Genomic DNA, 13,707 nt, shown 5'->3' on the forward strand with positions numbered 1-13,707 from the left:
CCAAGGATGCTCAGAAATGCAGAAGATTTTTATTCATTTGACTAAATTGACTAAACTGACTCTGACTAAATTTATTTGAAGTGCTTCTTGCTTAAAGCTGACTAAAATTTAAAAATACAATAAGTAAAATAAATGACTAAATTCTGACCAAAACAAACAAACAAAAAAAAATATTTCAGCAGATGACTAAGACTAAAATACCTGTCAAAATGAACAGTGCTGGGTATGTGAGAGGACCTCACAATATTGATGGTTGCAAACAATGTAATATATGAAATATGTTTATATGTTTCTGTAGGTTTAAACCAAGCATTTTACATATACATTGTACAGTATGTACAACAACATGATTTTATTGAAGTGATAAGGCAGATTGTATTGCAATATTAATATCACTTAGGTTTTGACTATTCAATGTTAATATTCGACTTTGTATCAATTTTGAAGCAACCTAGTGTCAACCTAATCCTGGTATCACTTTATTTGGACTGTTGTGGAAAGTTAATATTCTATTCTTCGTGTCCAATTCTATTCTGAGTCAACTTTGTATTTACTTAGTATCAATATTAAAGTGAACTAATTGTTAACACTAAGTGGAGTATTTACACTGGACAGGTTGATTTGAAGGTAAGCATCACCACTGACCCAGTTGTAAAACTCAGCTGATATACAGTTGATACCAACTTAAATATTAATATTTGACACTAAAAGTGCAGCATAACAGTATATGTTATACAATAAAGAAACCTGGCAGAAAATAACATGTAAACACAATAGCCTCTTCAGTGGTTAAAGCACACACACAACACCTATGCAAACAACAAACATGCACACCCATGCACAAGCTCTGGGAAGAATCCCACACACATGCATGCTTGACTTACTCCTGACAATGAGGTTGACGTTCCTGCGGCAGGGTTGCCCACATTGTTGACGGCTGTGCAGTTGTAGAAACCTGCGTCAGCTGGTGTGACAGCCCGCAGCATCAGCGAGCCTCCACGAACCTGGGCACTGAGGGGAAGGGGGCCGGGGTACCGCGACCATGTCACAGTGGGTGGGGGGAAGCCGGCAGTTACCTCACAGGTCATGGTCACATCCCGCCCAGGGTCCACCACCAGCGTCTCATTGACTGACAGCCGGAGCGCAGGGTGGAGCTGGGGGAACACAGTGCAGGAAAAGAGAGGAGAGGATTACAAGAGAACATCAGCATCTCTGTTGGTCCATGGAGAGCAGCTGTTCCTTTAGTCTGCTCTGCACTACATTAGTGATTTCAAATGTTGAAGCCTACTGTAGTTGTTAGCGTCTTGAGTGTTTATGCCTAGTGGATGTAATATCTAGATCCATACAATATTGATGCTCCCCAATTAGGTTACAGGATGGCTGCAGGATTCTCACATATAAGTGACAATGCTCTGACTCTGAACTGCCTTTTAGAGATAAGAATGGGAATATGCATGCATTAAGTGTGCAAGTTTCCACTCCACTAGTAAAATGAATCAACCTGCATTCTCTATCCTGCATCAAGTGTTTCCTGATTATATACTCTGAATTAAAATCAGCAGGGCTGTGATATCTACTACTATAAATGCATCTTGACGTGTAATGAACTCTTAAATACCCATCAGTACCACTTATGGTATGGCATGTTGAAATGAGCCTGTGGCAAAGTCAATATCATTTCAGGGAGAGGGCTATGTATGAAGTAACAGCGCTCTCTGGGTAAACATGAATGCTAAAAGACAAGCACCTGATCAACAACCAAATCAACAGACAAGTGTACCCAAGTGTGTTTATGTGTTTGTTTCTGCCTGCCCTGTGTGTGCATGCATGCACAGATGAATATTTGTATGACCATCCATTTCTCAACGCACATTAATTGTTAAACCAAAGCAACCTGATTTTCCTGCTCCCCTGCACCTTAATTAAATATATCCTGTGCCCATCATATCTTTCAAGCACTATGGTCTTTGAGCATATTTTCTAAGCATGACCTAACAAGAAGAGCACAGAATGACACAAGATACAAGTGCAAAGAAAGGTCAACTGAAGCCAACCAGTTTTAAATACAAAAAAATGGCAGAGTGGTGGGGGAGAGGGGCACAGATTAAGACTAGAAGACTAGGAAAGGTGTGAAGGCAAAAAGAAAAAAAGGATATGACTCATCTAAAAGGAGGCTTTGAAAGAGAGAGGGATGAAATTAACATGCTCCTTGCCTGCGCTCACATTGAGATGCACAATGGCATAAACATATACAGTATATGAATACTGAAAACAATTACTCTGTTTAGCATTGTAGAATAGGGAATTACTTGATATAGATTTATATAGTCAAGATCAAACTTTCAAACTGGTTCTTCAGTGGTTACTGCAGTCATAATAGGCCTCAACAAAAATCAAAACACTGCACTATGTTACCATTAGGGGTGTCATGATTCTGCAAATCCATTATTCAATTAGCCTTGAAATTGTAAGGTCAGTGATTCAGCTTGAATTTGATTTAAACATCTTGTTTCCAGCACTGACGGCTATTCCCATTCTTAGACAATCAAGACTATCAGACTATCAAACTTTGATTTGTAAGCAGCAGATCACTGGCTTTATGCCATGACAAATGTCATTGACATTTTCAAATTCTACTTTAAAAAGATACACTACATGGTATCAAGTGTAATGTAACACATATTTCTGATAAAGTCACATGTCCTGGTTATATTACGCATTGTGACTTTTGATTGCCTGATCCTAACATAACTGGTGCCGACATGTATAACAATGTTGTCATAGCTAACATTAGTGTGTTTGGATTGCGCCTTACCAGAGTGTCACTTCCTGTTTGCCAGCAACTTGAGGCCAAGGTTAATGTGAAACTTTTCATACAATTTGGTTGCACGCAGCTGAGCTGTTTTTGGACGTCCGTCTGATAAAAATCAGTGAACTGGGTTTGCATTATGATTTGGAAAGTTCCATAGGGTTTAGTGAACATAGCAGCAGTCAAAATTTAATTATAACATGCAACAAACTGCATGTAAGTTGCACAGTGTATTGTCAGCCTAAAGGCCCATTTATCCTCCCTTTATATATGAAAGGAATGTATCCGTGATGTAACCGTTACTGCCCACATACTTTCATGCGTTCTTTAGGTTGACATGGATGTTAAGCAATAAATCCACTTGAGGGCAGCTCAGAGTCAAATGTGTCTGACAACAAACAGTGGTGATGGTGCAGGAGATCGTAATAATGTACCTGCTACAAATAAGGTAAAAGCAGAGATGGCACTGTAGACAGCAGTGGTCTGTGATGTAATTAAATACATCATGACAGAAGGATGGAGAATTTCTCTATTATCAGTTTTTAAAAAACATCTTCTTCATGTCTCGCTTATAGACCAGTCTCTCCTTAACTATTGGCTACACTGTCCCCATGATTTCTGGAAGTACCACTCCATTTGTTTGTATCCCTAAAACCTGCAGAAACATGGGATGAACTTAACGTAGAATATAGACAGATGCTCCGTCCAAAATCTGTATATGTATGTAATGTTGGGCATAAATGAGATTTTAGGTTAGCCCTCTGTGCCTGGAGCTCTTGTGCTAGGAAGACAGGTGATGGTTCTGGCGTTGGCAAGCTGATCCTTTGGGTAACTGAGTCCCCTGTGACTAGTCTTTAGGTCTTGGGTGGTCAGGAGAGACAGATGAGCAGGTCAGCACCGGGACAAGCAAGAGCAGCAAAGCAATTAACAACCAGGAGAGGTTGCAAATCAGGTCGTGCAAATGACGGCTGATGCTCCGAGACCTCTTGTCTCTCAAGACCGGCAAGGCTAGCAGGCTAGGGATAACATATATATATATATATATATATGTGTGTGTGTGTGTGTGTGTGTGTGTAGATATAAATATAGATATAGATATATATATCGTGCAGCCAACAGCAAAAAAAACAGTGGGAGAATTGTGAGCCTGCTTGTGATTTCAAAGGTCAAAATTTAACACTCATTTCAGCTGATTTTCAGTTCTTGAATTGAAATTGTGACACCTCTAGTTGCCATAAAGTTTTATGTGGCATCAAAGAAGATCTCTTTAGGAACATGGTCAAATAATTGCTTTGTGTTGTTGTAAAGCAGAGGACATTTGGTAATTCTTAACATGAAGATATAATTCTATGCAAATTTTCAGAGCTCTACATAACACCAAAGACACTATTGTAATAGGTTTGTGCATATCTTGCCCCAGGAGGTAAATGTGGTGACAGGAGGGTAATGTCTGGAGAAATTAACTTGTGACAAAGAAGTCATCTGTTTGAATCCCTGGAGTGGCTCCAGACTCCCCCATCAACTACATAAAGAATACGCCGGAGCAATCGCAACTAACCCCTCGTTTCTCCAGTGGAGCTGCTCATGGCCACCGCTACTGGTCTGAGGTTGTACTAAGACAGCTCTTTGACATTAATGTAAGTGTATGTGCATAACTCCGCCCCTCCTGTAACTACTCTCTGGAAATTTCTCTCTCTCCAAAGGCAGAGTTGAAGGTATCTCGCAGCAGGTAGCAACCCTGTTCTATGTATAGCCCGCAGTTTCTCCATACATTTCAGCTGGAATAAGGAGCCATAATAACACATCACTGGACAAACTGTTTACACACCAAATTAGTTTAGGGTTATTCTAGAGGTAAAGGTTAAACCAATTAAAATCTAACATCATTGCCTCTCCTAAAGCTGTTAAACCTGGCATGTACCGTCATTGCTAATTTACACAATTACACTGTGTTGTATTATATATACAGTACAGGCCAAAAGTTTGGACACACCTTCTCATTCAATGCGTTTTCTTTATTTTCATGACTATTACATTGTAGATTCTCACTGAAGGAATCAAAACTATGAATGAACACATGTGGAGTTATGTACTTAACAAAAAAAAGGTGAAATAACTGAAAACATGTTTTATATTCTAGTTTCTAGCCACCCTTTGCTCTGATTACTGCTTTGCACACTCTTGGCATTCTCTCGATAAGCTTCAAGAGGTAGTCACCTGAAATGGTTTTCCAACAGTCTTGAAGGAGTTCCCAGAGGTGTTAGCACTTGTTGGCCCCTTTGCCTTCACTCTGCGGTCCAGCTCACCCCTAACCATCTCAATTGGGTTCAGGTCCGGTGACTGTGGAGGCCAGGTCATCTGCCGCAGCACTCCATCACTCTCCTTCTTGGTCAAATAGCCCTTACACAGCCTGGAGATGTGTTTGGGGTCACTGTCCTGTTTGAAAAATAATGATCGTCCAACTAAACACAAACCGGATGGGATGGCATGTCGCTGCAGGATGCTGTGGTAGCCATGCTGGTTCAGTGTGCCTTCAATTTTGAATAAATCCCCAACAGTGTCACCAGCAAAACACCCCTACACCATCACACTTCCTCCTCCATGCTTCACAGTGGGAACCAGGCACGTGGAATCCATCCGTTCACCTTTTCTGTGTCTCACAAAGACACGGCGGTTGGAACCAAAGATCTCAAATTTGGACTCATCAGACCAAAGCACAGATTTCCACTGGTCTAATGTCCATATCCTTGTGTTTCTTGGCCCAAACAAATCTCTTCTGCTTGTTGCCTCTCCTTAGCAGTGGGTTTCCTAGCAGCTATTTGACCATGAAGGCCTGATTGGCGCAGCCCTCCTCTTAACAGTTGTTCTAGAGATGGGTCTGCTGCTAGAACTCTGTGTGGCATTTATCTGGTCTCTGATCTGAGCTGCTGTTAACTTGCGATTTCTGAGGCTGGTGACTCGGATGAACTTGTCCTCAGAAGCGGAGGTGACTCTTGGTCTTCCTTTCCTGGGTCGGTCCTCATGTGTGCCAGTTTCGTTGTAGCGCTTGATGGTTTTTGCGACTCCACTTGGGGACACATTTAAAGTTTTTGCAATTTTCCAGACTGACTGACCTTCATTTCTTAAAGTAATGATGGCCACTCGGTTTTCTTTAGTTAGCTGATTGGTTCTTGCCATAATATGAATTTTAACAGTTGTCCAATACGGCTGTCGGCTGTGTAGTAACCTGACTTCTGCACAACACAACTGATGGTCCCAACCCCACTGATAAAGCAAGAAATTCCACTAATTAACCCTGATAAGGCACACCTGTGAAGTGAAAACCACTTCAGGTGACTACCTCTTGCAGCTCATCGAGAGAATGCCAAGAGTGTGCAAAGCAGTAATCAGAGCAAAGGGTGGCTATTTTGAAGAAACTAGAATATAAAACATCTTTTCAGTTATTTCACCTTTTTTTGTTAAGTACATAACTCCACATGTGTTCATTCATAGTTTTGATTCCTTCAGTGAGAATCTACAATGTAAATAGTCATGAAAATAAAGAAAACGCATTGAATGAGAAGGTGTGTCCAAACTTTTGGCCTGTACAATATATATATATATATATATATATATATATATATATATATATATATATATATATATATATATATATATATATCACTTTTTATTATTATTCTTTTTTGATATATGCTCCTTGTTGGGATGCTGTTTCACTTCTGGCAAAAATCCTAAAAAAGTCACAAACACAAACACATCTATACACACGTACACCTACACACAAAGATATTAATGACTTAGATAACACCTATTTTGCTTGCCAATGTGAATTCATTCCAGTTCAGTGGATGAAGAAAGATGAAAGATGCTTACACTCTCTAATAGGTTTGGCTTCTTATAGTGAATAAACAAATCTAACCTCAAGAGTCAGAATCAAATGAACCTAAGCTGAATAAAGAATAACCAGAAGCAATATTTGCCTTCAGTGAACTTCATTTCAGAGCATAAAATGCTGCCAGCTTTCATTTGGACCAGTCACCACCACTTACTATCTTTAGAAATGCTTCCTGTGCAGAGCTTAGGGAAAAAAGTGCCTCAATAATAACAACTACAATTTATTGACCATCTTTCTCGAACAAATATTCCTCCCAACAAAGGTGAGAAACAAAATGGAAGTATGCAGGTACAGATATAAAAGTCCTTTTTGCTGTCGACTCAACGAGTCTGATATCAATACAGGCTTTCCAGAGGCACTTTTTAAAACCACAGCAGTCACAAATTCTTTGACACTGTAGGTCTGCTGATAGATTTTTACACTGACATTGTGTGAGTCTCCCTGTGGTCAGCAGATAGGAAGGCAATTCAAAAGGAGGCCAGTGAATGCTGACTGGGTGAGGGGGGTAGGATGGTCTCGAAACATTTATCCATGTAGAGTCCTAAATCCCATCACCTCCTTAGTTTGTCACGATCAAGTCCAGATTTTTTTTTCCCAAATACGTTTTCTGTATAAGTTCATTTGTACTGTGCATTCTTGCATGAGCTTGGTTTATAAATAACTATTTGTATCCATGTCAGTTCTACGTTACTCAAAGTAGAGGGTGACACAATTCTAATCCAGCCCTCTACAGCACGGAATATACTCTCTGTACTGTAAAGCCAATCTACAGTACGCTGAATCCTGTCAGTCCACAGTCAATCAATGTGACATTTTTTTTAAAGGCAGGAGCCATTCTTTTATTTATACGTGCATTGTTGGTCAACTAAATATTAACTGGTGCATATGTATTTCTCTCAACATTTACGGACCCAGTAAGTGATTAAGTGAGCTGTTGATACAAGGATGGACACAATGTGGCAAGTATACACTGTACAAAGAAAGAAACAATGCAAGAAGTACAAAACAATTAAACACCTTAAATATCATTTAAATATCTATGGACCTGAAGTTTGTTTTGTAATACAATGGAATATAGAAACTCAAAACAGATTACTGAAAAGAGTCATTGTGTATATACCCTTGACTGATATATTGTAAAGGACCCAAGCCTGGAACTTTAAATGTGCTCTGGAGAACTGGAAGGGGCAAAATCCAGGGTTTTATCAGCCTGAAAGAGAGTTAATCCCCACCAAACGACTGACCCCACAGAAAACAGGAAGCCATTCATTCCTGTAATAGACTTTGTGCAGTACATTCTCTCATCTAATCTCTCCTTTAACAGATTGCAATCGCCATAATGAAAGAGGTGAAGGGAGGCTCAGCTTGAACTAGATGCACGTGCACAAAGCTGAGCACTCACACAGACACAAGTGTGTGCACAAAACGATGCATGGAGGAGCATTAATACTAATAAGGTCTCTCTCTGGCCAACTGTCAGTGATTTCTCTCGAGCTGACAAGAAATTTCAATGGTGTAACAACAGCAATTGGCGAATAAATAGCTCTGTCGCCTCCGATTGTATCAAATCACAATACATGAAAAATAACCCCCTGTGGGCCGAAAGGGCTTTCAAAGTATCAAGCTAGCCTGCATGTAGGTTTGTTAAAACAGTCACAGTGAAAATAAACAATTAAATTTCACTGCTCAAAGGGGTTAGGATTTGCAACACAGGCCTGTATGATACAGAATCAGCTCTACCGGCAGAACAATAACACCAACCCTGAGCTAGCCGAGCAATTTTTGTATAGGTACATGTTGCATGTAATCCATTTCAGGAAATCCATGATGCCTACAATGCTGTGGATCAAGCTGGATAATGCTGAAGCAGCTCTTCCAGATATTAGTCTGACCCATACAAAAATAGGCAGGCAGAAAATAATATTTATTTAATATTTTTCAAAGCATCTCACTCATGCTTTCAGAGCATGAATTAATCCTGCCTATTTATTAATTTTTGACATGTGGCATTAACATACATGTGACAAAAGTGAGGTAATGTTCTTTGACCTCATCTCGTCCGTTAATTTCCTATATCGGGACACTATGTCATGCACTATTGCTGGAGCACAGTGGCTCAGTGATGAGCACTGTCGCGCAAGTGGAAGACTAGAATTGGGGAAGCCCTCCTATTTATTTGGAGCTTTGGAGAGTATTTTGGGGTTTCTGCTTCCACTTCCATCCACCCAATTGAATGTATTTCACTAGGGAAAGGGTGGTTTGTGAAATATGGGCAATATGCAATCATGCTATTGAACAGACTTGTGCAAATCACTGGATCGTGGATGGGTCTTATTAGCTTGCTCATTTTTTCCACAGTAATCCGGGAAACTTCTTTCGAGGGTTTCCACGCTGTACGTAGAAAACAGCCTGGGAACGAAGTTAATGTGAGACAGACTTGGTTTTGATCCATGGCCCTTTTTCTGTGATATTTGCATTTTGATCACGTAGCATTTCTAGTGCCTCAGCTTCCTCCCACATCCAAAGACATGTAAGTCACATAATTTGGAGACTCTGAACTGGCCTCAGGTACTGTATGAATGGCGGTGTATCTGCTTTAGCCTTATCATGATTTGGCATCCTGTCTAGGGTGTTTCCCTGCCTTTTGTCCAGTTAAAGTATCTGATCACCCTTGTGATCCTGAAAAGGATTAAACAGGTACAGAAAATGAATGAATGAATGAATTAATTAATTAATAGATGTGGTGATATCATTCTGAACTCTGTTTAAATCAATATGTTGTGTATCTAAACATAGGGCCCAACTTTAAGCAATTACCCGTTATCCATATTGTAAGCTACCAGGGCTGTACCTACCTCACAATTTACAGTAGACTCAGAGTTGGCCTTTCAATAAGACAAATCGCCTCTGCACCCCATGTGACATGTTTTCATGTTGATTATTGGCAGAATGGCTGAAAACAGAGCACTTATGTCCAAGGACAGTCACTCTGTAAGAGTCAGCATGGGCTTCAGTGCTGGCCTTTTCCATTCCCTATTGCAAAACATTCTCAATGCATTTTTTTAAAGAAATTTGTCTTACTTAATTCTCATATTGCAATGAAAAATAACTAAAAAAAAATACACAACTGTTCAACTCCACCTGCAGAGATCTACGACTGATAATCATCAGTCACAGACCTCTGCATAGTCTCTCTCTCTCTCTCAATTCAATTCAATTCAATAAGCTTTATTGGCATGACTGTAGTACATACAATATTGCCAAAGCATTTTTGGACACACACACACACACACACACACACACACACACACACATACTCACCCACACACACACACACACACTGCTGCCACTTCATAACATTTCCTGCAGATTATTTAGGGGCTCCCATGCTCATTTGCACAACAAATAAAAAACAGATTCCCAAGAACTGGAAAGGGCAAAGTAGAGTGGTGAAAGTCTGGGAGGGAATAAGTAGTACGAAAAATCTGGGGAACACTATAAGCAAAGCAAGGGGAGGAAAGGCACTGAGGATTTGAGAATTATAGCTTCAATTTCCTGGGGATGCGGGGATGCGTGGGTGTCGGGAACGGTGGGATCAGCCAGCGCTCTTCCCATAGTAATGGGATTTATGTGCAGCACAGCGGTTTACAACCAGGTAACAAATGCCTCTCTTTCACGCTTACACTTTCTCTCTCGCGCGCTCTCTCCCCTTTTTCTCTGTCAGCCTGTCACTTCTGTCTGAATATCTCCCTTTTCCCTCTCTCTGTCTGTCTTTGTCTGTCTGTGTATCTGTGTCTCAGTTTGCCCTTCCCTGCCTATCTGCATTTGTCTCTATGACTTGTTTCCTGTGTCTCCATCATGCTGCATTACCTCTTTCCGGAATGAATTACTGTTGGCAAAAAAGCCAGAGGGACACAGAAGCAGAACAGCCCGGAATAAAGAGATAGAGATATGGGCGGAGGTGTGTGAAACAGTCAGCGCTTGTTGTTTGATAGTGTCTTGTACCAGGGTAACCAAGCTGACCTGCTGGGTCAGCCAATGAGTTAATGTGGCAGCAGGTTTCATTAGAGTTGAAGAGACCTAATAAGACCCAAAAATGGAGGCTAGATGGTATTACGACCACCTAAAAACCCAACATGGCCTTGAGCAAGAGTGTGTGTGTATGTGTGTGTGTGTGTGTGTGTGTGTGTGTTTGTATTTTATGTGTGTGTCAAATAGCTGTACAATTATTAAGGGAACTTTCAGATTTTATTTGACATCCTGAAGAATAAATGGAAGAGTGTACGATAGACATATAGGCTTACATAAGACAGAACAAAAAGGAAAATGTACATGCATGTACATTCAAAATTTTTATCAATAATTGCCAAATAATTTAGTTTTGGATATTTACATATTTTTCAAATATCAAAAGCACATTACTTCTACTTCCCAGAAAACATCATAACTCCAGTGGCATAATGTTGAAATAGAACGCAAAAAAAAAAAAAAAAAAAAAAAAAAAAGCGAATTTTGAACAATCATGCCCCTCTTACCACATAACACTAAGGCTAAACTGCAGTGGCCTGGATTCAAATCTGGCCAAGACATTTTGCTGTATGTCATTTTCTCACTCTGCCCTTTCTTTCCTGTCTCTCTCTCCACTGTCACTATTGAATAGAGCAGAAATGCCCAGTAAATAATTGTAGCACCCATTAGTTTACACATTTAAAAGATGTGCCACACCAAAATTTTGTTTCAACAGGAAATCCATCAAATTAATGAAGCAAAATTCTCTAAAAATGCTGTTTCACAGTGAGGTAAATAACTACGAGAAAAGTATGTTTGTTTGTGCTCCTTGCCTCATATCTGCATTTGTGCATAATCATCTGCGGAGGATGTGTGCCTTTGTGTTAATGAGTCTGTATTTATGTGTATTTGCATGCATGTGTCCACACAGTTAAGTGTAATCTCAATGTGTTTGAGTTCACAAATGCAGTATCTGTTCTTTGAATTGAAAAGGCCGAGCAAAGCAATTACTGCAACTAAAAGATAATGTATCAAACCACAGTGGGATGTAAACAACTGTAGAGCACTTCAACCTTGAAAATGTTTCTGTAAATAGTGAAGCTGAAATGTGAGGAGGTTTTCAAACTTTTTCACCTGAGGGGATTTTGCCCTGGAAAATATATCATATAATATACACTTTAGTAGGGGTACACCTGCACAATCGAATACAATCGAATACAAATGTTCTGCCATAAAGTTTACTTTTATGACGCCTGTAATGCTCAGGTTTTCTTTTTGTCACAGTAATGGAGGTGCTCATTCAGTTCTATGTTTGACATTGAGCTCATAGTTAGTGCTGATGTTGTACTGGACTGCATTATATTGAGAGGTGTTTCGGTAGCACTTTATAATGAGTACACACTATTAAGCATTAGTTAAGCATTAATAAATACTGAATACATCATTTATAACGCATGAATACTCATTAGTATGTAGTTTATAAACACAGTTATAAATGTTTTACTCATCATTTATAAGCAAAGTAGTTATGGATCAGTAAGCACTGAATTCATCATTTATAAAGCATGTTTCTGACATAAATACTCATTAGTATGTGGTTTATAATCACAGTTATAAATGTTTTACTCATCATTAATAAGCTCAACTATATAAATGATGGATTCAGCATTTCTAAGTATTACATCACTTACCCACCAGGTATTTAGGATTTGTCAGTGGTTGGTAAGATCATTTAGAAAGCCTGTGCAAATAATGAACAGTCTATTTAGATGTACATGTCTGCATGCTCCACTATTCAGACATGTACTAATGGTTAGTGAGTGTGTTAGTAGATGTTTTATAAAATCTCACAAATTCCATTTCCAATGGATGGCTTATAAACAATTATTAATGCAGGAATTTATGAATACAGGCAGTTGCAAAGCACTTACTACTCCTTAATTAAGCATTTCGTGTGAGCTCATCTAAAGTGGGGACTATCTATGCCTTATAAAGCATTTACAAATGTGATTTCAAGGGATCCCGCTCTCAGCACGTCATCAACGTGATGACGTGGCAGACCGCAACGCTTTACGTACAGGTGTAGCAGTCACACTGGAGAGATGGAGACAGAGGGCTCTGAAGGGAATCGACGGGTCCGGCGGATGCGGGCTCAAGAGAAAGCCGGTGTGGAGACGGATATATCAGAGTGGACGGGCGTCAGTGGAACTCGTGGTGGTGAGTATGTGTCAGCACGTCAACACGTTGATGACGTGCTGAGAGCGGGATTGGAAACTTTGATACATTGCAAAATTTGCTGTACTTACACTTCCACTGTTGGTGTTTTTATCCAACCATGCTTATCCTTTTTTTCAGTTGTACAGTTACAATATGTTGGGAAGTTGCAATAAATATAAATGCAATATGTTCTCTGTCCCTGTGTTGTGTCTCTCCTTGGTCTGGAACTTCTGTGAGTTTTGAGACATTGCCAGCCTTTAAATCTCATTTGTAAATGCTTTATAAGGCATAGATAGTCCCCACTTTAGATGAGCTCACACGAAATGCTTAATTAAGGAGTAGTAAGTGCTTTGCAACTGCCTGAATTCATGGATTCCTGCATTAATAATTGTTTATAAGCCATCCATTGGAAATGGAATTTGTGAGGTTTTTATAAAACATCTACTAACACACTCACTAACCATTAGTTCATGTCTGAATAGTGGAGCATGCAGACATGTACATCTAAATAGACTGTTCATTATTTGCACAGGCTTTCTAAATGATCTTACAATCCACTGACAAATCCTAAATACCTGGTGGGTAAGTGATGTAATACTTAATTTAGAAATGCTGAATCCATCATTTATATAGATGAGCTTATTAATGAAGAGTAAAACATTTATGACTGATTATAAACCACAGACTAATGAGTATTTATGTCAGAAACATGCTTTATAAATGATGAATTCAGTGTTTACTAATCCATAACTACTGTGCTTATAAATGATGAGTAAAA

The 13,707-nt window shown here is 39.5% G+C and overlaps 1 protein-coding gene across 1 annotated transcript in view; it reads right to left on the reverse strand.

Moving 5' to 3' along the window:
* Positions 1–13,707, reverse strand: part of mdga1 (MAM domain containing glycosylphosphatidylinositol anchor 1) — a 237,420-nt gene that overhangs the window by 71,244 nt on the left and 152,469 nt on the right. Inside the window, 2 exon segments of the mRNA XM_030044457.1 lie at positions 885–914; positions 917–1,154. Of these exon segments, the coding sequence (XP_029900317.1) occupies positions 885–914; positions 917–1,154 (268 nt within the window).

Source organism: Myripristis murdjan, chromosome 3 (genome assembly GCF_902150065.1).
Source record: "Myripristis murdjan chromosome 3, fMyrMur1.1, whole genome shotgun sequence".
Taxonomy (NCBI): Eukaryota; Metazoa; Chordata; class Actinopteri; order Holocentriformes; family Holocentridae; genus Myripristis; species Myripristis murdjan.